The 25,666-nt window shown below is 31.3% G+C and overlaps 1 protein-coding gene across 1 annotated transcript in view; it reads right to left on the reverse strand.

The window, feature by feature from the left end:
* Positions 1 to 692: 692 nt before the first annotated feature.
* Positions 693 to 25,666, reverse strand: part of LOC144851815 (protogenin B-like) — a 35,067-nt gene continuing 10,093 nt past the window's right edge. Inside the window, exons 5-18 of the mRNA XM_078709445.1 lie at positions 25,300 to 25,458; positions 21,899 to 22,180; positions 20,205 to 20,333; positions 19,667 to 19,819; positions 19,173 to 19,478; positions 17,956 to 18,138; positions 6,162 to 6,257; positions 4,749 to 4,947; positions 4,153 to 4,286; positions 3,650 to 3,829; positions 2,958 to 3,149; positions 2,536 to 2,647; positions 2,185 to 2,362; positions 693 to 1,782 (exon numbers count right to left, since the gene is read on the reverse strand). Of these exons, the coding sequence (XP_078565571.1) occupies positions 1,285 to 1,782; positions 2,185 to 2,362; positions 2,536 to 2,647; positions 2,958 to 3,149; positions 3,650 to 3,829; positions 4,153 to 4,286; positions 4,749 to 4,947; positions 6,162 to 6,257; positions 17,956 to 18,138; positions 19,173 to 19,478; positions 19,667 to 19,819; positions 20,205 to 20,333; positions 21,899 to 22,180; positions 25,300 to 25,458 (2,801 nt within the window). The 3' untranslated portion in view covers positions 693 to 1,284. The remainder of the gene's footprint in view (positions 1,783 to 2,184; positions 2,363 to 2,535; positions 2,648 to 2,957; positions 3,150 to 3,649; positions 3,830 to 4,152; positions 4,287 to 4,748; positions 4,948 to 6,161; positions 6,258 to 17,955; positions 18,139 to 19,172; positions 19,479 to 19,666; positions 19,820 to 20,204; positions 20,334 to 21,898; positions 22,181 to 25,299; positions 25,459 to 25,666) is intronic.

The raw sequence follows: 25,666 nt of genomic DNA on the forward strand, positions 1-25,666 counted from the left end.
TTCCCAATCCATGTTTCATATATATACTGTACAATCCCTTTGCAATCCATATTATCCCTTCCTTGTCAATATTATCCCTTCCCAATCCCTATTATCTTTTTGCAATGCATACCATCTCCTAAATCCATATCCCTTTCCAATTCATATTATCCCTTTCCAATCTACAGAATCCATTTTCCTAATCCACATAATTCCTTCCTAATCCATATCACCGCGTCCTAATCTTTTACTTCCCAATTCATATCATCCCTTCACTGGAACAACGGATTGGTTATGGTGTACCACCAAGTACACTTGATCATAACATCAGTGAGGTATACAATATACAATAATAAATATGGTTAATAAAGAAATAATCAATTAATAATCAATTAATAATTAAGAGGTAGAAGCTGTATTGAGGTGTCAGCTGCATCAGTTTTCACAAGCACATCAAGGGACAGTTATCATATAAAAAACATCACATTAAACATACATACAAAGTCATTTCCACCAAAATATGATGTTTTCATAAATTACACTATTATCTCAAATCTTAAACCTGATGCCAAATAAGGAAGCACACAACATTGTGTACATAGTGATGATATCATGTTATATCAATGTTAAATATACTGATATCAAGAATGTAAATACATAACATTATCACAGCAGTTGATTGTTGATTGATTGGAAGAAATAATTACTCCTAAAATTAATTAAAATATAAATATTATTTATATATAATTTGTATTTTAGAACCGAATAATTTTTTTAGAATAAGAGTCAAGTGTATTGTGCAATACAAAATAAAAAGCACGGTTCCTTGTACAATTAGACGTGTAGCACACTCAACCGGCCCCTAACTACTCACTCTCCCTTACCTTAAATATAGACAATAAAAATTTGCATTATATTACAATATATCAGTGAGTTAAGGAAGAAACTATCATTTCAGTATTAATATCAGCTGTCAACTTAAAAATAATAAATGTTAAAATCAGAGGTTTTAAACAAGTACACCAAACTATTTACATTCATTTATATATAATATCCCTGCATAAAACTTTGGTGTACATTTTTCATATAAGAGTCCACAGGTATTAGCTGACAAGTTATAGGAAGAAGCCATGTACTTCTTGCTACATAAAAGAAAACATTTTTGTGCAATATCTTCTTACATATTATAATACTTCCCTGTAGAATATTGCTATTTTGCGTGGATTAAATTCCACTCTTAAACATGGACGACCTATTTCAGACATAATACCCGTACCATTGTTCATTTAATGAGATGCATTGCCACTACACTGTGTATTCTCTAACATGTGGCATGTCAAAGATCCGAGGCAAGGCATTGCCTCCCGCACAATTAAACATTGTCCTTTCAATAGTAGGGCATGAAGACCCAAATGGCTCGATCTCACCATCGCAAGAGATGCCTTTTGAGGATGCATTAGATTCTTCAGAGCTTGTGCCAGAAGACTCTTGCTGCCAGACCTTGTTCTGAAGGGTGGACATGCTGGCACTCTTGGGGCTGTCTTGCTCCCCATGGCAACTGGAGATTCCAGTGTCTTGACTTGACCCTTCCATGTTGTTGATGGATGACATGTGCAGACTGCCATCAAAGCTAACGTTGTGATCGTCTGGGTCTTGATGTATGTCTACTTCGATTCCATCTTCACTGGATTTTGCAGAAGTTCTCTGATACTGGTGTGATATCTGGTGACCTCTGCTGGTTGATGGTGTGGAATATGTCGAAGGTGAAAGGTTACGCATCATTATTGAGGTATCAGAAGATCCCTAAAATATTGAAATCACATTAATCTATTTTAACAGAAGACATTTTGTTTTTTATTACATTTCTCAAAGCACAAAGAAACAAACTGAAATGTCATTATCCAAAATTGTATCAATTGTAGAACTATAACTAAAGCTCTGTCTACACTATCAAACTAGTTTGACAACAGTCTGATGTGCCTAAATATGGTAGTGATATTCCCAAATATGGTAGTGATGATCATGATCATCGTGTCCATATATGAGCACATCACATTTTTTTAAGGGCAAAGGAGATTTCTTGATATATCTATATCCAGCATTTTTTGATAGACTACAATGAGTTTGAATAAGCCAGCTTTTATAATACAAAGTACTGTACTGACATAAATGGCAAGAAGCCAATAAGAACAATGCTACCCTTACCTTAGCATCAATGAAATTAGGTTGTGAGGATTGGCTGAACATCGGTATTAACTGATCTAGCTGGGCCTGTCCATCGGACCAGTTACTTTGGTTGACATAAGTCCGTACTCTTTCTACCAATGCATCGTTAGTTGCTGCTTGTGATTGTCTATACCGTTCTGCTTGCTTGTTAACATACCTACAATTTAACATTGAGAACAAAAATTGCAAGTAATTCTCGCATGGGACTCAAACCCATGACCCCCAAATCACTAGCCTGGTGTTCATACTTCTAGACTACCAAGTCAGGGTTAGATCTGAGCCTAACTAAGCAGTGGGTACTGACAGAGTAATTAATAATTACAATATTACCTCCTAACTCCCAGTAGGATTGCAACACAACAGAAAATACACCCTACGACTATTCCAAATCCAAGCATAAGCCCCATCAATGTATCTTCCATTACCCTTGTCGAGGTATCGTCTGAAAAAAAGAGTAAAATTTAATTAAAAATTAAAAACTAGGCAATTGCTTGCAGCTCTCCTTAAACAATGCTTTTGAGAAATCGGCCCTTTTTACTTTTACCTTTTGTACCATAATACTAAACGTTTCAATGGGAATTTAAAACATTTCTTTTGTAATATATTTTTTGTAAATCAACAATTTCAGCCTTCAGGCTGCATGTTTTTACTATAAAAACATGAATAAATAAAATATAAAAATCATCATGGTGATAAAACTTAAATTAGTTTGCTGAGAAAAAATACAAAAACGTAAGAAATTGAATAAATACCATCATCATCATCGTCATCATCTGAGGAAGCTGACATGTCAACCAAGGTCAGGACAGAAACGATTTTCGTAGGCGGACTGTCACCATTGTTGTTGCGCGCCCTCATTCTGAAGTAATACTTTGTATTGCTGTCAAGATTGTTGATTTGGGTCAAAAGGTCATCTTCTCTTTTTTGATCGTCAGGACGATGAACTGAAAATATACAAAGGTATTCACATGACACTACATATTATTTTACAATATTAAGATTCAGATTGAAAAGCCTTTTATATGGCCGAGACAAATAAGCACATAGGTGATACATCCAAAAGAATCAAAACATAACAGAAGTTGTCATTTTAAAGACAGGCACAAAACAAAATTATTGGTATAGTTTTTACACACAACCAATTAGATTGTATCAATTGTACTCCATGCATCTTTCTGATCTCCAACCTAAATATACACTATGTACACATTGTTAACCTTAAACATGGTTAAGTAGACTTAAGCTTCGTCTACACTATCAAACTTTATGTGACAAAAAAATGTGATGTGCCCATATATGGACATGATGATGTCGTATCACTACCATATTTAAGCATATCATTACAATATTTGGGCACATCACAAACTAGTTTGATAGTGTAGACAGAGCTAAAGGACTTTTACACTCTGCCAATTGCTGTTCACTTGTCTCAATATTTTCTTACCTTCATCATATGTCTTTTCTTGTTTGAGCCACTGTTCATCTGGCTGGCTTTCATTCACATTGTACATAATGATGTACGTTAATATTGGACCATTTGGCTCCGCAGGTGGATGCCATCGCATCTCAACAGTGTGAGCGTCAATCGGCCGCGCATTTACATTTGTTGGTGGGGATGACGGCTCTGATAAAAAAATTTAAAAATATCCTTAAAATTGCCACCTTCTTTAAAACAATGACAATTGGATAAACTTTATCAATCATTTATTTATCATAATGTAATAACATTTAACACAGAAAACATTTGCATTTGAAAAAACTCTGACAGATGACAAAAGTATAGGTAGACGCAAATCAAAAGCTTCTTAATAGTTATACATACTTCTATAAATAAAACCTGAAGATATTCCAGTCAGCCAGCATCAATAGCTCCTCTCATAATGTAACCTACCCTAACATCTTTAATACAAATATTTCCATAAGCTAAAACTAGCTAATGTAACTTACTATTTTGTGGTGTGCGGCAGTTGACCTGTTGACTAAAGCTACTAACACTTTCTTCACCTTCGGCTTGAAGAGCGAATGTATACCATTTAGATGGTTCAAGTCCATCTATGGTCACTCTCTCTTTTATATTATGCCTACAATGCAAATAAAGGTATGATACAAAATAATAATAATGTTTTTTCTGTTATGTATTTACATTGTTTTGTCTGTTTATGTGGATATTTAAACTTGATGGCATCAGTAGTTAATACAATTGAAATATAAATAAGTTTTTGAAAAGAACCAATTCACTCATGGTATTAAACATTTTGAAATTATAAACAGATCACCTGGTGCCCATCAGATATCAAACCTCTTTTATGAAATTCAATGAAAGTTGTTAATGATATTGTATTGTATATAATAAGATAAACACTAGTAAGGTTTGAATGTGTTTCTAAAAAGCAAGTAAAGTTGAGAATGTCTTGTCTTTCAATTGTTATGCTACAACCGTCTTCTGGAGTAATTTTGGAAACAATTGGTGTACTGCATACTTTACTATATGGCATGCAAACATATATACAATACATAAAGCATTATTTGATTTGAATCCTTACCTGTCAGGAATGTACTGAACAAAATTTGGCTGGTCAATATCAACAATAGCTGTGCCACTAACACCGTACTTAATAACATACTTAGTTACTTCTAAGTTTGGGTATGGCCACATCCAAGATAACGTCACAGACGTCGTTGTTTCTGCCGTCACATTGAACTTCTCTGGAGTTGGCATTATGCTCGGATCCCACGGTGTGCCTATGGTAATATAAAATATACATTATTAAACTCTTCAACTTATTAATTTGAAAGAAGATAATGTATTTAAGGCCAGCAGGAGGTTAATAAAGAAAGGCTTTTAATTAAATAATTTTAAATAAATTTAAATTTAGAAATCCATCATTCATTCTTGAATGACTTGAGGACATTTTCCATTTAATTATATTCCTGGCTTTATAAATTATTTGGCATATTACAACTTTGCGTGACAAATGACAAAAAATGTGATATGCCCATATATTGACATTATGACATCATATCACTACTATATTTGGGCATATCACACCTTTTTTGTCAAATTAGTTTAATAATGTAGACAGAGCTTATTATGTGTATCATCTTTTAATTAATTTAACTGTTCACGCAGGATTTCAGTGTTACAAGACAACACCTGGTCAATAACCTCAACGCAAACCTTTACTCGTTTTATTGTCCAGTTCTACTGAAATAAGCTAAACATTACATCTCAAATTCTACTAGACACGTTCCCAAGATACTTAAACTGAATAATGTTTATGTGACATGACACCATATGCTTTTTACTGTATGGAATTAATACATATAAAGTGGCGCTGATGGTTTACATTAGTGAAATAGTAATAACAATACATGCGGAAAATGATACCTTAATTTGGATATTTAATTGTAATAAGACTCTATTTGTAATCGGAATAATTTTATTTCATGTTTGAATTTATGTGTTTTAAAATGATATGAATTCACCTAACAAGTCATGTCAAGTCATTAAATACGTAAGTGTCATTGTTGTATATTTGCTGTTGTTGACAGAGATTTCATTTTGGTTTCAACACATTTCTTTGTTTATGGAATATATTTTGTAACTTTTCAAGCAAAAGTCTCTTTTGGTAAACAATACTATATAATAATGTTAAACTTAAATACTAATAATTTAAAATTTGATTTAATTGAATTTGGATTTAATCTTACCTGTCAAATATAAAATATTTATAATTAAGAGACAAAACTACAAGCCTAACTAAACATTGGGTACGATTCTTATTTAAATTTGATAATTTTCAGATTTCAAATTGAGAACTTGCTTAGTCTTTTCTTGCTCCATGCTTAGAATCATGTCCAATTTACAAATAAATTTGTTTGCCCAGGGGAGTTATAAAAATAGGGCCAGACAGGAAAATATGTAAGCCAGCCCTGGATATAACAATAAGACTTACCAGATGCTGTGTGAGTTGTAATGGTCTGTACAGTTTTGCTACCTTCTTGTTCCACAGTGTATGCTAGCAAACTCACTGTACATGTTGACAATGGCTCTGAAAAATATTAATTATTAAAAATTGTAAATATTTATGCTAGAATACGTCAATAATAAACACATTAACTGTCAATTTAAAATGATTCTACTTTTAAAAAAAGCTGAATTGGGAATATTATTTATTTTTTCCAAATTGCAACAATCTAACAAGAATATTTTTATTTTAAACATTGCATTGTTTAAGTTCTGAGGACCCCTATGAAAACAAGTATTTGGGCTTATAGTGTTATAATCTAGCAAAAAATAAATAAAAAACAACAATATTTAAATGCTTTAATATTAAAGATGTATTGATTGATCCCTCAAAAACATGAAAAATGAAAATTAATCAAATCAAACTTTGAATATGCAATTTTGCAGTTTGAATAATTTTGTGATATCAAAATGCATAACAATTTTTAAAATGATTTTCTTCAGAGAGAAAATATATATTGTTAAAGCTAAATATTATCTGCAGCAAAATCTAGTCAATTAGTGTACAATATCAATAGGTATCAATATGTATAAATTAACAATACAATAGGTTATACTGTACATATACTCTAGTAACCTAGTGACTTTTAAAGCAAATAAAAACAATTAATTGTATATCATAGTTTGTTGAACTATTGATTCTGAAAGGAGAGGGTACTGCAAATTGATTTTACATAATTATTGAATTAAATTTGAATATATATACAATATAAACATGGTATTTATTGATTGAGTGTTGAATCCAATGGTATAAAGGTTAATACTTTTGACCGAACAATGACAATCATTTAGTCAGGAGATTAGTCAAATAACATAAACCCATTATCCAAGGGGAACAAACCCTCTTCCTTTCTCCTTTTCAAACTAGAGACCAGTTATGCTGTTTAGGACGACCCTCTATAAAAAAAGTTTAATAAAATAGTGCATAATTAGCCTAGACATAGATAGTAGATAATAGATAGTAATATAATAATAATATAATATCTCTATGGCCTAGATCATAAAGAGTGTTTTTTTTTTTGATAGGCTAATCTCCATTTGGCCTTGTACCATAATATTAATTAATTTTAATTGGATTCAGAACATTAAACATCTTATTCTTTACTTTGGCCTACATTCTCACATTCCCTTAATGTTTCGGTTATTCACTGATAAAGACATGCTGAACATTGTTTATATATCATCAGTTACACGTCAGGAAGTGTAACAACTTCTGACAGTCTGTCCATGGCATCCAATGACACCCTTAATGAACTGTACATTATTCTGAATATGATTCAAGCTCAAGTCAAATTAGATACAGTGAGCGTGTGCAGATCATGAGTCCACGGTCAATGCATAACTGTGAATCTATTCAACGCATTTTGACATTGTTGACCTTTATCATTTTGTTCATTATACCTGGTAGTAATGTTCACCTTTCGTTGAACTCATAGTTCATGTTGTTATGATCATAAAGAACAGCCTGGTGTTTGGAGGCTAAACTTAATTGTATGTAGCTTCAATTTGGTTGAATTTGGAGTATTATTATTAAAATAAATGGTGTTAAAATTCAACTGAATAAATTTTTAAAAGGAAATAATGACTCTAGAAATGAGTAAAATACTCCTTTACTTCTGCAATTGTAAGAAAATTAGAAAAATAATCCATACATATATATATATATACTTCCACAATTGTAACTGATTTATTTTTTATAGAATAATTATTCTACTTACTGCAGTAACTTTGTTTAAAACTCGCTTTAACCGATTTATGAAATCAATAAACAAGGTTTCTGGGTAATAATACACATTGGTTATGGTAATGACTGTACTGAATGATAAATTGAAATAAGGTAAAATATTTATTTAACAGTAATTGTAGTACTGTAGATAATTTTGACATGATCTATTGCCATACAGGATTACAACTCATCAATGATGTATTATTAAGTAACAACTTTTGGTAAATTCTAATGAATAACCTGGAAAAATATTTCTTCCACAGCTTTTGAAATAATTATATTTTTCCCAATAACTAATAAATCAATAATATTTATGATTGTGTATAGAATTATATAATACAAAAAGGGAAAAAAAACCTTGCATAAATAAATGCAGAAAGCAGAGGGAGGGTGGACAATTGTTGGAAACCTGCTAGCAGAGGTTACAGTCTTTGACCTTGAATGTCAACCCTTTTGATTTCAGACAATTGGAAAAGCAAAAAAAAACTGTTTACTGTTATTTCCTTTCAAATGTACAAAATAAATTATATTGGGACATTGTTTGGATTGTTGAACACTTGGATTAAAATTATAATATAAAGAAATATACTGTGCAAATATTACTTACTTTTATGATGGTATAATAATTATTAAAACATGTAATAATAAAAATGATTGGACTGGAAGTAAATTTATATATATAATTTCCATCTATATATAAAGTCCTAATGTACTTTCATCATTAAATATTGAAAATAAAGAAATAAATAATCCTAAATATTAGCGTATATATATATAAATCCAAAGGCAAATTACTGAAAAAAATGGCAATGATGTGGGTATAGATGGCTGGATGGATACAAATGGAGATACAAAATAAAATAAGCAAAAAGCTAAATTTAAATGATAAAGTAAAACTGCCAGAAAAAATGTCGGGAAACACTAGCCCTTCATCAGTGCAAGTGAATATATAAACATAATTCATGAACACAAACATAGGCAAACATGAAATGTGTTTTCCTTTGGTTCTTTAAATCCCATATGTATAAACACATTGAATTATCTTTGAAATGAAGTTTGATACATTGATTATTACCAAACTACTTGCTTTTTTCCATAATGTTAATAGTGCAAATGTATTATCATTACCCACTCCTGCAGCTGAATAAATATAATCTTGCCATGTCATATTACTGGTCAATTGTGACCACCAAGTGGCTCGAGTATTGAACCTATTACAAGCTGGTTGACAAAAGGACGTCAAAACACAGTGTTCTACATATAAACTATTCAAATTAACGAACACACAGCCCAAGCACTGTTGCACCCCATGGTACTGTATTTTAGACTGAGATGCTTTGCATATAAACAGTGTGACTAGAAATAAAGCACGCAATGTGGTACAACCGAAAACTGATCTTAGTGGGTATGAACGGTTCAAGGAACAGCCATAATCTTCCAATGAACCACGATTATTGACCAATCAATGGGTTTCATCCATATATATCTGAATTTCCATATTATATCAACAAACAATTGTTACTACTAAGTACTATAAGGATTTCTGTTTTCTTTTTTATTGTTGTTAAACTAGTGTCAAAAGTACTTTTAATCTGTATTTTGTGATTGTATAAGTCGATTTCGGGCCACAGAATGCCATAGTATCGATATTAAAATTCAAAGAAAACAAACAAAGCTAAGAAAACAATGAAATGTGAGCTTTAGCCAGTGTGAGTCAGAGAGCTTGCCTGGATCAACCCCATGTTAGCCTTGCTGCTTTTACATCTCAATATTATATACAAATTTACAATCATTACAATAACAATTATCACTAAAAAAACCTATTAAAGCTCTGAATTTGTAAATTTTGATAGTGCTTTTTACAAAATTGGAGATTATAGTTTACAAGAAGCTGAGTTACAGCATAGAGATATTATCACTATATCTCTAAGGTTACATCAATCTGCCTCTTACTGTACCAGTATTTTCATTATATATATAGTATAATGCTGGTCAAATATATGTAAAAAAATCATATGTAGTACATACTATGGACTGAACAGAAGTAGTTAAATCAATGTACTTTTTCTTTTTGACCATTTATTTGAGTGGCCGAGTGGTTAAGACAGTGGAACCGTAAACCATAGCCTTGGCAAGGGTTTGAGGCTCTCTCGCTCCTAGTTCTGGTGGTATGATGAGTCTTCCTGGATAAGGACTATAAACCATAGGTCAAGTGTACACAAAATGCTCATGTGCACTTTAAAAAAGAACCTAGTACATCTTTTTAGACGAGTAGAGGGTTACCCCGGTGTATTAGCCCACGCAACCACTACCCTAGTTCTGAGCAGGAGAAGAATACTGAACTGGATTAGTAAACTATGGTAGTTGGCAACACCCGACATGACATGACCCTAAGGAGAGAAGAATTGATTGAAAAGTGTAACATCCAAGTCCACAGCGGATTAAAAACGACATTGTTTGTAGAATGCGCTATATAAATACATATAACATTAACATTGATTAAACTAATTCTTACTCCGTGGTACAACCATCTCCACCTAGTGCTACTTTGATACACTGTTAAACACAAGGCCAATCTGCAAGGCTTTTGAACCCTGATGCTCAATTCTGAGAAGGGGAAGAATACTGGCTGTTAAAATAACTGGATTATTAGTATAAACTAGATAGTTGACCCAATATGACATACATTCATATTATTACCCGTGACTAAGGCTTGGATATGATCCAAGAATTTTACTCTCGTATGTGTTACACCAATTATTATTCCTTAAATAGAAATAAACGATACAATAATAAAAATTGTCAGTTATGAGATATTTCAATTTTTTAAATACGTATATTTGTTTTGATGTTTACAATTGTGAATAACAAACTTTTAATTTCACGCCTTTATGACTTTCGTGTAAACATTTCATTATTTCATAGTGTACTTTGTAAATAACATGATTGTAAATTATTTTTGGTTTGTAGTAGGCCTAAATTTGTAATTACAGCTAGTAATTCTTCTCAAGAAGCTGTTCCTTAAAAAAAACATGTTAAAATGTAACTATTTGGTTTGTTTTTAAATTCAACACTTTCTATCTATCTTGGTATAGGCCTACCCCTCTGGTTTGGATCAATATCTATTTAACAGGTAACTTTTTTGCCATTTAAGTTTTTATTTCAATTGGTTTGTTTTCAAATTCAACACTTTCTATCATCTCCTCTCTTTTACAGTTTGCATCAATATCCTCTTGCAATTATTAAAACATAGATAATTAATATTTGATACCATAATTACATGCATATAAATCCTCAATCAACTTAATCAAAAGCATTGTATTTTGTACTGTTCTTTAATCATCTCCGAGTTCTTTAGTTCATATTCATCCCAGTGCATATTTCTATCGAATTTGTGGCTGTAATCTGATACTCTGCCGCGTATATCAATAAAGTAATCAATGCATAGATGACCTTTGACCTGATGGTGTTGGTCAGAATGTATCTCATTACTTTTAGTTAATTTGAATCATTGAAATTGGTTCCAGAATAATTCAAGCCAATTAATCGTTTAATAGGGTGAAAAAGGTCAACCGTGGTCTCAAAACGTCCACTTTGATAATTGCTTGCATAATAATAATATCTTAAGGCAATCCATAAACCCAGCGATATCATAATTCAAGAATAAAGATCATAAACAATGTTAAAATTATAAGAAGTGACCAATCATGAATTAGTTATATATTCATATTCAAAACACTCACAAAAGCGGACATAATTTAGTATTATATTACAATTAATTCTCAACTTGGCGTATCCATTTAACACGGACAATACAACTAACGTCCGGCAATCATTAATGCACAAAAGCGGCTTATGGATTTCATCATTAGAGCTGGATAATACTAATAGCGTGTTGTTATTATTTTGATGTTACAGAGAAAACAAATTAGCTGACTAATTATACTGTTGATTATTTATATGGTGGTAATACAACCATTTGTAATAAAACAGCCAAACAATGTTTGAAATCATTAAAAAAACAATCTAATTGAGTGTTTTATTATTTTTACTGCAATGATATTACTCAATTTTAGATTAGCTATAAAAGTTTGTTGTTCAATAAAAAAATAACTGTAAAATACTTGACATGAAGCGATAAATAAAATGTACGCCTCATTAAACAAATGCTAGCATTAACCTTGTGGAGAAAAAGGTTCACGTTGATCTAAAAAATCTTAATCTCAGGTCTTTATTGGGTAACATTTATTTTATCCTTATGATGTGAACTATAAAATGTAAATTGGAAAAATAAAATTAAAATCTAATATAAAGCACACAATCATGAACAACCACACAATTTCTAATAAATAACTTCAGTAGTCGTTCAACTAATGAATTTCAATCGATGATTTAACGAAAACGAACGCCAACACACAAAGTAGTAGTACCATTATTTGGCAAACAGCCAAGTTCATAATTAATAAGGGTCAGTTGATCAAGCTAAAATTCAACCCACAATCACGCAATATTAACAAAACCTTTGACAGGCTAATCACTACTAATATCGCATTCCCAACGAAGAATAATTATAAATGTAGCAGCATATTAGCAGATGGTGAAATAAGACTGGCTTTATTGCCTTCTTTAATTTAGTCTTCTATTCATATTTATAATAGCTAATAAATCGCGATATATGATTATTTATTTATAAGTTCTTATTTATGCAATGAATAGGTTTAGAATTTATATTCATTGTCAATGTGAAAGTTGTTGCAATTTACTTTCTATTGTGGTTATTCAAGCAGATTATCTAAAAACCAGAATATCCTTTCGTGTTTCAAATACAGTAAACCCCCATTAAGGGGGATGCATTCAAGACCCAACAAAGTACCACAAGGGTGTCCAATGAGTAGGTTGGCAGTTAGTCTTAAAACTAAATTTTCAACATTTGATTTCACATGAAAGTGTCCTCCTAACACGGATATCCTCTGAATACGAATGTTACAAAGGAGGGTCTACTCTAAAATCAGAATATCAAAATAAGAAGATAGAATAAAAACCTCTTCACAACATATTGTTGGTATATTTAAATATAATCTTTGGGACACCCCTATTCAGGGACACATCTAATAAAGGGACATTTTTTAGGGTCCTGAATGTGTCCTTTTAGTAGGCTTTTACTGTTTAAATTTTGGTATACTGTTTTAATTTGTATTCATGTACTCCCTAGTCTGAAATCTGGACTCACCACGACACCAAATAATAAAATATTTTGAAAACATGTTTTAATATAGATGCAAAAATTAAAATTAGATTTTGTTAAAATTAAATTCTAAATCTTAAAGAAGAATAGAAAATAGTATTCTTATTTTATTCATACCACATTAAAATGTCAATATTGTATTCATAGAATTTTGGAATGGTATGACCCCTTGCTGAGTAAACTGTTGTCATCGCTAAATACTGGTATGGCCAGCGGCCTAGCTGACCTACTAATACCAATGGTCAGTTACTGATTATGATGGATGCATGATGAAAATCACAGGTGTCCAGAAGATGGCCGCCGCTGCTGCGGTGGGAGAAAGTCCAGAAATGTAGACTATAGATTTCAACACCTACAGTTTGTAATTCAATTGCCTCAAAATGAGAATGTAATAATTGAAATACATTAGCAGTATAAAATAGATCTTAAAACAATTTATAAATAGACATCAAGCAGCCAAACAACCAAAGAAAAGGTCAATTTATGATTGGGATGAAACTAGGTGATGCAAATAATCAAAATATTACACTATTCCAAGTCATTATATCTGTATTTACATGCACTAGAGTAAAGCATGCATAGTACAAATCATATTTGAGTTTACATCCAACAGAAGTGCTCATGTTATCAATTAACTCTTTGTTGTTGACTCTGATTAAAATAATTCTTAGAAACTTTAATTAAACTGAAAAGATAATGAAAGACCAACAGCTGAAAATCGTTCAGCTTCTTTCACGATTACAATTGAATCGTTATTTTCCGTTCTGCTGGCAAGAAAATGGGGTTTAAATGTTCATTCACATACTATTTCATCGCAAAACAAACGTTAGAAAAACGCAAAATGCGCAAGAAGTCAGTTTTATTTTCTATATTCACTATTTATATTTCTATACTGTCTGTAAACATGTTTTAATATCCCTTTAATTTTCACTTCTTTTTAAAACATTGTAATATTACCTGTCTTTGTATTGTGATTTTAAAGTTTTTTAATGTCTTTTTATGAATGCCTTTAATCTATTGCTCTAAAAACAGGACCATCATGTAAAACAGGTGAAATATCTATACCTGATATGTTATTTTTATCCTGTATAAATATGTTTTTAAATAAAATTAGAATAAATTAAAAATACCATCATAAAATTAATCTTGAGAAACAACATCTGGTAAACTATATAAAAAAATCAAATTATCATAAAAACTTTATTTGGAATTAATGAATATTCATAAGAAACATTGTTTGTAAATATCAAATTGAATGTGGTATTTTCAAGGTTGTAATAAGCAGTTTTCTATACCTGCTTTTCGAACTGTTCAATTACAATATGAGCTATCCCATGCATAAACTCCTACACGATTATTTTAATATTCAAATTAACGAGCGTTAGGAATCCGATATTTTCATTCCTAGTTATTAACTACAAAAGCACAATTAAAAATTAACAATTCTTTTCCGAATTTACAGAATTCATGCGTGGGCACGACCTTTGACCTGAGTTTAATGATTGGCTTAACAACTAAAAAGTGTATATAAGCACTCTTAATAATATAAGTATGTGCCTATTTAGATTACTGCATTAACATTATATGATTTTAGTTTAAGAAATCACTTGTAACAATGTAAAGCTTGCTATATAAACAGGTTTATAGTAAACAAGATATAGTTACTGCAGTAACTGCAGTTAATAATTTTGACATGATCTGATAAAATCTGTATAAAAAAAAGTTAGCCCAATACTATTGCTGAATAAACAAGTTTATAGTAAACATACTAAGGTTGATAATTTTTAAATGTTTATTTTGGTCTGCTTTGAAGTACAACATACATTTTTCATAAAGATAGTTTCCAATTCAATGCGTTGCTTAAAATTTAAAATGCTAGATTATAATTAATGAATTCATTACCATCCTCAATCTGCCAATACTTAAGTGTATTCTAAGAATGCTATTACCGGTTACCCTATTTGTCAATAAAAATTGTCAAATAAATTTGTAATCTTGTTGAAACGCCCCTATTGTTGCTCGTTCTCATTTCGCTTCCTGACCAGATTGTAACAAATGCAAAATTCTATAGGAAATAATCCAGCGCTTAATATAAAATTTAAGCCATTTCCTTTGTCCCTGACCATTCTAAGATCCAATTTGAAATTCCCACCTAAAGTATTCAAAGTACAATTTAAAGATTTAAAAAAAAGTTAAACTTTAGATTTGCATAAAGTGAGAGTTTACAACTTGAGTGTGACCTCAACTGTGCAAAATAATGTAAAAAAAATAAAGTAAAACTATTGTAGATCTATGTTACTGTAGTAATGTAGACAAGGAGGGCTTGGGGGTTCAACCAAACCCCCTCCCCTCTCTTCTTTTTCCATTTCCCATTTAAAACGGAAGATTAGCAGCAATTCTGATTAACTATAGAGATTGCTATAGATATATTATTATAGACATTGTTACAGCTTAACTAGCCTTGCTAATGGCAATTTTTTGTGCAAAATAACCCACCCCATATAAATCTATGTAATCCATATTGTTTGCTTATATATTTTATAAATATGTTTGAAAAATTAAAAGGAAATCTAGTATCAAAAGAAGTCACTTTGATAAGGTTTGTCATCGTCATCAAGAGGAAAAGCGGTCATCACGTTCATCTTGACCAGTGTCCATTGAAAGATCAAGCATGTGATCAGAGTAGAAAACCGGTTTGAACTGGTTGGATCATAGGTCAACGACATTAACAATGGACAGTGTCCTTCAATGGTCAGCAGCTTTACCAATCTACCCACACAGCAAGTTCAATGTTCCAAAAACACAATAAACCAGTCAAAATTTCAATTCTCGCATACGTAATTGAGAATTTTTCTCACAAGCTGTGCACAGATAGATTGTTTTTCATCAACTAAAAACAAGCTTTAATCTATTTTTATTCCTTCTTCATTAACTCCTTACCAACATTAAATTAAGCAGGAAAATGAATCAATCTACTAGCAAGAAACCAATCTTCAATCAAACTCTAATGAATTTCAATTCTCAAATCAAGCATAGTTAAATATTGACAAGAAATATGTTTATTTTTCCATAATATTGTCATACGAAAGCTCATAAAAAGCTAGTCTTATTGTAATTATCTCCTTATAAAATCACTATTGCAATATAGAGGTGGTTGAACCTGGAAATCTTTTTAATTGCCCCAAGCGAATTATTTTGAAGTTCACAAAGTGTTTACAAAGAATTGTGAGAATCAGGATGAGAATATAATCATTATAGAGGTCACATTCATATCACAGAAAGGTGTGTAGTAATTGTGGGTGTTTGTTTTGTTTGGTTTATTTATTCCACCAGCATAACAACAATACAATAACATACAATACATAAAAATGAAAACTGCTATTTAAGCATTTCCTTGACTGTAACTTGCTGAAAGGTGTGTATAAATGTGGGTGTTTTGTTTTTGTTTGGTTTATTTATTCCACCAGCATAACAACAATGCAATAACATACAATACATAAAATGAAAACTGCTATTTAAGCATTTCCTTGACTGTAACTAATGAGCAGATTAGAAAATGAAATACTTTTTTATCATAATCAAATATGAATATATATTAACAAAAATAAAAGATGATGATTATAATATTTCAAGAAAACAATGGTACAGTATTATAGTATTGTGCACATTTGTAAATAACAATGATGATGATAATGATAATAATGATGATGATATATATATTATTGTTGTTGTCGTCTGATTTTATACTGATGATGAAATAAATCACATAATGACAATGATTACATAACTATGATAATGCATAATTTGTTTCATTCCTTATTTGGTTTATTGTTGTGCATTATTGAGTAATTACTATGTAATATTTATTATTGAATCTTTCAAGCTATTACACTCATTTACACAGTGCATTTGATAAGTAGCTCATTGAACTACTACGATAACAAATAAACACTTGTATACATAGTGACATCATTGACCCGACCTTAGCGATGTAAACATCATAAATGTTTACACTTGCAATTATTCATTTACTAACGTTCTTGAACCCTGATTGGTCAGGATGGAGTCAAAGATCGATTGTTTGAATATAAGATGTAAAGGTTACACATTTACGCAAGTTAATTGTAAAAAAAACAAACGAAAATCTGACCTCATTCTCTACTGTGCTAACATCAACAATGCAAATGAGTTAATATTGCGCTTGGTATATTTAAGCACAGACTTGAATATAAGATGTAAAGGTTACACATTTACGCAAGTTAATTGTAAAAAAAAACAAATGAAAATCTGACCTCATTCTCTACTGTGCTAATATATATCAACAATACAAATGAGTTAATATTCTGCTTGGTATATTTAAGCACAGGCTTATATCTAAGCATGGGCTTTGGATATGTTAACTGCACACATAAGCTATCATCTAAATAATCTTTAGATTCCGCAAGGTTCATATTGATTAGATCAGATTAGCTGGATTAGGGTTTGTTAGGCCTAAAGATTCTGAAACACCCAGGAGGCCGAGGTAGGCAAGTGATGCGTGTATTGGTGGGCATTAGGATTTATGTTAGGCCTGATCATGGAATTTGTGTGTATAAGGTCTAGGTCTAGGCTGGTAGGCAAGTGATGTGATGCCTCTAATCTTTTAAATGAAATAAACAGTGTGAGAAAAGCAGATCAGACTGAAATAAAGACTTATTTTAAATGTTTAGTGAAGATGGAGGCCAAGAACAAAAGGCAAATTTGAGAACTTACTTAGACCGGTTATTGTGTAATCTGTTACATTTGGTGCTAGGATGACAGGACCAGCCTTTACCCCATCCACGGTGTAATAAGAGATTTTGTAGCCTATAATGTTGTTGTCAACTGGCTCCCATTGAACGAAAATAACAGACTGATTCACAAATGTAGTCCTCATATTCGGAGCTGTAATATCACCTGAAACGAATATCAATACATCGTTATGAATTGATTTTAATGAAACAATGAAAATTATCTTTTTTAAAATAATATAAAAAACAACACTGAAAATTTAAAAAAATTCACAACATAGTAAATCATTTATGTATGAAAATTTTAAAATTAATGCTTGACATTGTTTTGTAATGTTTGGCAGCTTATATGTTTGCTCTGAAACAGGTAATAATCAAATCTTAAACATTTGTGACTCATTAGGCCAGGCTTTTAAACAAATCAACATATCACTAATTTTTAAAAAAAAGTATGTCACAAACATGAACTATGTCCTTGTACATTGAGTCAACATTTCCATCTATTTAATGTTAAAAATAACAAGATTATAAAATCCATTTACTTATTATGTTTCCCTAAGTTAATAGTTATAGAGGGTTTATTGAGGAGATAAACATTAATGATGAAATAAATTGTTATAAGAAACAAAATATTTTTATTCGTTAATGTAGAGATCTTATAATGGTTCATTGTTCTATCAACTTGTTTTTAATATCCAATCATTTTGCTTTTAATAATCAATATGAAACAACTCAATCTTTCCTTTTATTAATTTGTCTCAGCAAAATAACAACCACAATTTCTTAGAATTTCATTACATAAATTTAAATTCTATATTGATTTTCTACTTAAAGTGAGTACATGTAAACAAATTATTAAATTAGTATTATTTTCATTTGATTTAGATTAATTTTGAATTCATTAAATGGATACAAAATTACAAGGGGAAGAAAAAAGAATTGAATGTCTGGATAACTCAATTAAACCTGGTTATAAATAACCAGAATTTAAATTCAAAAATTCAATAAAACAATTTATATTTCCAATTGCTCCATAATGCAAAGAGAGGATCAAAAGAGGAATCAATTATTATAAACATATGATATATGATATGGTTAAAATATAGAAAAAGCTTGAGTTAATAACGTTAAAAATTAAGAAAAACATCTAGAAGGCAGAGATAAAATTCTTTAAATTACTCAATGTGAACAAAAAATTACCTGGACGGGTTCCTGGAATTAGAGTCCTCTTCTTCGTCCATCCTGACCAAGGCCCTTTGCCAATAATCGTGGCAGCTGATATGCGAACTTCATATTCCGATCCAGGTCGAAGGTCATTGATGACTGTACCGTTTTCTTTTCCGTTTACTTCTATATCATTAGATGTTTTATCGCCGTATTCTCTGTATTGAATACTGTATTGTATGATCACGCCATTGGCGTACTCTAGTGGCATTTTCTGCCATTTAATGTCCAGTGATGTAGCTGTGTTGCTAGCTAATGAAAACTTGGGAACATCTGTTGGTTCTAAATGATTCAAATTCAATGGTCAGTGATGGATCAAGGATTTTTAAATTTTTAATTGGATTTCCGCTAAAATTTCATGTCAATTTATTAACTGGTATACCCTTATGCATTTTAATTTATTTATTATATTTATTTATATAAAATTTGTTTACTAATGTAAATTTTAAAAAGAATAAAAGATCACTTACTGTCAGGCTGGGTCCTGATGTAAACATATTCTGAGGGGTCACTGACCCCAATGCTATTGTATGCAAGTACATAAATTGTATAATTGGTAAATGGATGTAATTTCGGTATTTCTACAGGATCGCTACCATGAAAAATAGATTTATCTATTCCGCCTAAAAATTAGAAAAAGTAAGCAAAACAAGGCGATGATTCAAGTGGAAATATAAAGTATGAACTTAATTAAGTTCAGTAACATTGGGCAGGTTCAGGCATAATTATTTACTTGGCTAAGCTGGTGCTTTACCCACCAAAGTTAGCGATAATTCAATGAAACCAACTTAGCAGGTAAGTATTAGTGTATAGTTTGTTTATATGAGGGCCTCTTGATAGTCAGCATATGCTGTTTAGGGTCACCCTCTATAAATAAGGTTAAATAAAAGAAAAAATGAATAAAAGAAAAAATGAATAAAAAAGTTAACTAAGCCCAATGGGTCATTATGGGCTACGTTTCAAAAATTGATAATTGGATAAAAAGTTTATTCAAACAAAAATTCTCACCATTTGTTTCAAAATAATGAACACCGTATCCAAGAACAGGGATGATAGACTGGCTCCAGGTTACTAACAACTTCTGAGAGTCACTTGCTTCCACTTGCACATTAAAAGGTGGATCAGGTCGACCAGATTCTAAACAAATCACACAACTAAGTTAATAAACTTCTTTTTAAGCATGAAACTTAGCCATTTACAGGACCAATCAATGCTACTACTGTACTGTACTGGAACGCATTGTTTGAAAGCAGGAAACTAGGACTTGATACAATTTATACTGATGTGAAGTTGACAGAAAATAAGCCAGAGTCTGAAACAAATCTAGAATGTTGGGAAATGGGACAAGGTGTGAATGGCCATCTACGTTTTCTCTTATTGTTTTTTTAAAGGGTTTTTTTTCACCTTTCAAATGGGATGGAGAGGGGGATGGAGAGGTGAATGGGGAGGGGATGGAGAGGTGAATGGGGTTAGGACAGAGCCAGCTAAGCTTATCATAATATTGAACCAAGAAGGTCATGTCACACACCATTTACATTTAACCATCATAGTTTAATATCAAAGAGTATCCAATTACAGATTGGTGGAGAACCTGTTTAATTTGTTAAAATCTTAGAAAAGGAAAACAGCTCTAAGATAGATAGGAATTTAAAGGTAAACGTTGTAAAATAATAATGCTTGACAAATATTGAACCAATAGAATAGAGAAATGCCATTGGATTCATTTAGCATACCGGAACCAATGCGTTTGTTGGTATATGATAAGAGGTGAAAATAATATATTTACACAATGGTTATTGCAGTTAAACATTGGTCAGATAAAAACATTACAAAAACACGTTTACAAAAAATCTTTGATAAACATGTAACCATACTACATAATACTATATTAAAATATATATTTATCAGTACAGTAGCAGGTAAATATCTACAAGTTGATTGCTATACAGTATCAAAATAGTACGTTTAGATTACAGGTTTACAACACAATACAAGGGTGGGGGATGGAGGGGCAGGGCAGAGGAGTTCTGGAAAGTGACAAGAAAACAGTAATTTCACTCATTTTATAATTTTAAAAAACAAGATATAGTAACATCTGTATAATTTCTATCCCAACAGTATTAGTTAAGCGAAAGTTTTTTGTGATATGACAAATATTATTTTTAAACCCGGTATTTTAAAATTAAATTCCCACCTTCCAATACCCTTATGTACGCCCTATACATACATGGGCTTGCAAAACAAGGAAGACCAGCACTCACATACATTTATTTATTTATTTATTAACAATATTTAACCAGGGTGGCCCAATCAGTCAAAAAGACTGGTCTCCCTTGGGGCCCTGGGTACAATAGTACATTTTAAACTAAAATATAAAAATAACAGTAAACACAATAGAACTTAAACTACAGTAATGCCTTAAAGTTACTTTTGAAAACATTTAAATTACTTGACAATTTAATTTCTTCACTTAATTGATACATTGATATACTAGAGACGAAGACTGGTATGTAGAGAGATGGACTGGCGGTCACCATGGCAGATAGGAAGTTATGGAGGAATCTAGTCATATAAGTTTGGGTATGTCTTGGACTAAGTAAGTAAATAATAAACACTTTAAATATTTCAATCTCAATCAGTATAGTTTTAATTACTGAAATAACAACCCAGGTTTTTATAATGGAAAAAAGTCAAGTACTCACTCATTTTGAATTTGACTGCGACCGAGGCCTGCATGCTGCCAACTTGGTTTTCAGCAAAACATTGGTATATACCAGTGTCTCTTACTTGTGATGCCAATATCACAAGTTTATCCACATCTGTTTCTGGGATAGTGAATCTTTCGTCCAACACAACAGGCATTCCATTTTTATACCATATTATTTTTGGTTTTGGTTGACCAATAGCCCGACATCGGAGGTGTATATTTCGGCCTATTATAACGTCACTTTGTTCCTCTGGTGGTTCTTCAATGATGGGAGGTGCTAAAATACAACAATTAATTATTGTTTTAAAGATATAACTTATCTATATATAATTTATCTTTATAACCTCAATTTCAAACTAGACATGAAACTCGTCACTTTGACGAGTTAGTTATCCGCACAACGACAAACGCCACGTGCACGTCATACGTTGGAATATTGCACACAGATAAAGATTATGGCATTATGACAAGAACTGAAGAATATGATATGCTGTTAGTGCTGAATTCTGTCAATTTGTGTCATATAGTATATACATGCAAACAGTATAATCTGTATACATATTACATACAGTGTAGAATAGGTGAAATTACGGGACCCGCCATTTATTCCAATTTTTAACATGGCGACGGTATCAAAATGAAACACTTAAATAGCAATTTCTGAAGGAAATTATCTCAGGAACAACATATTAACGTGTAGAAGTAATTTGAATACGTAAAATATAGATGCGCACCCTTTTAAATGTGATGAACTATTACGCAAAATATGAAAATACGACTTTTTTTATTCAACTGGCCATATGATGACGTCACAACATCCGATTGGCAAAATGTTTACATGAATTCGTATCTACAATCCAATAGCTTCCAGAAAAAGTTTTAATCGTGATTATCACATTTTATTCTTACGAGCTATTACAGATTAAAATTTACTGTAAAGATGAAATTAATGACCCACGTAATTAAAATTTTTAGGCATGATGACGTCATAAAAATTAAAATATTTTTATCTCATGCTAAAGAAAGTTGATTGACCTACACAATATATAAATTTAGGAGAAAAAGGAATACAGATAAGCGTGATGCGCTCTATTGAATGTGATGAGCAATAACGAAAGAGACAAAAATCCTATATTTTACATTCGTGTGGCCATACGATGACGTCACAATGTTTTTTTAGCCTTATCGATGCATGATCCGATATCTACAACTCATCAACTTCTAGATTTTGTAATAAAAATAAACGGTTCACGGTTTACTTTAGAAACTATGACTGTTTAAAAAAAGACATAATTTTGACGATTTTTTAAGCTTTTTCATAAAAAACGCGCACGAATTGTCTTATTCAACGTGTTCGTATGGCGTTATTTAAACTGGAAAAGGTCTAAATTGTTTTCAAAATTACTAGGAAAGACTTGAAAAATATAATTCAAGAGAAAAAAATATGTTTTTAACGCTACGTGCGCACCGCGTGCGTAAAAAATTGCGCGCCCGTGGGAATTTTTGACATGCTCAAAATGACAAGAAACGCATAAAAAGTTGATTAGAAATTAATTTTGCGCATTTTGAAATTTTAAATGCGCGTGCGCGCGTAACTTCTTGTGAAACATGCCATTTTTAATCCGTAGAAAGTTTGCCCCTGATATGACTTAAATTTTGTCAAAGTGTCAATACTAAATGACTTTTGGCTTTTAATCTATAATCAATCATTGAAATTCATAAAATTGCGCGTAAGTCACGTTGCGCAACTATGACGTCATTCAAAAATAGGAGGTGCACAACTTCACGTAAATGCCCATATGTTGTCAAAGTTATGAAATGTTATGTTTACATATTTTAGAGAAACACGACTCACAAAAAGGAAGGAAGGAAAGAAGAATAATACAGAAAAAAAATATTGATCTCATACAATAACAAGGAGTTATCCGCTTGGTATACCAAGCGGATAACTAATAAACAAATTCTTTTGTGACTATTAAGGTTCATCCTTGATACCACATTGTTTTAATTATATTTTTGTTATATTTAAATAAAAAAATATATGTAGATCAACTAACTAACACAAAAATGGGAAAAATATACAGAAACATTTAAACCGACGACAAAATTAGCTTTATAAAGTGATGTTTACTTATAGATATCATTGAATCAATTTAGCAACACTTTTATCAACACCTTGATATACTTAACTCCGCTATTCCTCCTACATAATTAGATCACATGCGGCAGTCATAGGCTTATAATTGGCCTAGATTTATTCAACTGGACATGGGTCAATCAATATGGTGAATAACCAAATCCAAGTCCATTTCAACCTTCAAGTTTTGATCCTATATTTCCTGATACTTGTAATTATCTAACCTTATGGTATCACTACCTGTGCTATACTTTATCAACCATTAAGGCTATTTACACTATATGTGAATCTTTATAATCCCAAGCGTTTTAAGTGCCTTTACAAACAGGTGCTAAAGGCCATGGGAAATATTCGTGCGGGTGCGAACTTTCGGCCGCCGCATCAAACAAGTTCTTCAGCTGGTGATGAATGTTTACATACAAAATGGCACCAGGATACTTTTGAGGTGCTGTGTTTCTTCCGAAAAATGATGAAATACTAATTTACTGACTTTACAAATAGACTATTGTTTGAAACAAGTATTTGAACATATTTAGTCAAAAATGGTCTAATAATTAGTTACTAACTGTGGCCAATGTATTTACACACAGGTAAGCCCATGCACAAATGACGACAACTTAGGTGTTTTTTAAATTAAAATCTACCCCAATCAAACTGACCCAGATTTCTGAACTGAGTCACAAAACAACTTTAGTATTTAAGGATATGTGTTACTTTAATTAGTTCTGTCAGTTTCAATAATGCATGTATACACCTTACTGTAACCTACATCATAATATTCATGAATCAAGTTATGGAAATGAATATTTTCTCAATGGATTTAATGATGGTCATTGGTCAGTCATTCCTTTGTCCGATTGCTATTACTTATGAATATAAGTATTATTTATAGAGTATATTAGCATATCGTAACTTTCCTACATTCAATATTATTACATTAGTACTTGTCAACAGAGACAAAGACAATCTTGTACGTACATTATCAAATGTAATATCGAGAAGTATAATATAATTTTGAGGTAAATCATGATTAATGATTTCAAAATTGTTGTCTATCTGTCATTATCAAGGAATGACCAATACAAGTACACAATTTACCTGAAATTAATTGAAAAATAATTTACAAAGTTATTTTTTGTGTCCTGATTTTAAGTTTCCAATTGACAAATAATTCTTTCTCTGGAAAGCATGGGCTATTGTCGGTTTATCCGGGTAAGCTGGGCACAAAATAGACAATTCACTTTGTTCTTAAAACTTACCTACAACTGTTAGTTTAGCACTTCTTTCAGCTACAACGCTCCCAGCTTGAAGAACTTGGCAGGAATACAAGCCAGAATCATCTGATGACAAGTCCTGTAACATCAGGTTATTACGGCCTATTGAACTTGCTCGGCTCGACAATTCAACTATTTTTCCATCTGAAAAACAAAATTTATTTAATATTTTCATTAGATAAGTTTGTGGCCATCAATAAAAACTTTTTTTGTAATTAAAAAAAATATATTTATATTTATTCCAGTACACTGATATTGTTTATAAGGGTCATCACCTGACAAGTGCTTGTACTTCTAGACAATTTTAATATTAAAAATAAATATTTAATTTTCCTTTTTTTTGTATTGTTAT

This window comes from Antedon bifida, chromosome 1 (assembly GCF_963402885.1).
Source record: "Antedon bifida chromosome 1, ecAntBifi1.1, whole genome shotgun sequence".
Classification (NCBI taxonomy): Eukaryota; Metazoa; Echinodermata; class Crinoidea; order Comatulida; family Antedonidae; genus Antedon; species Antedon bifida.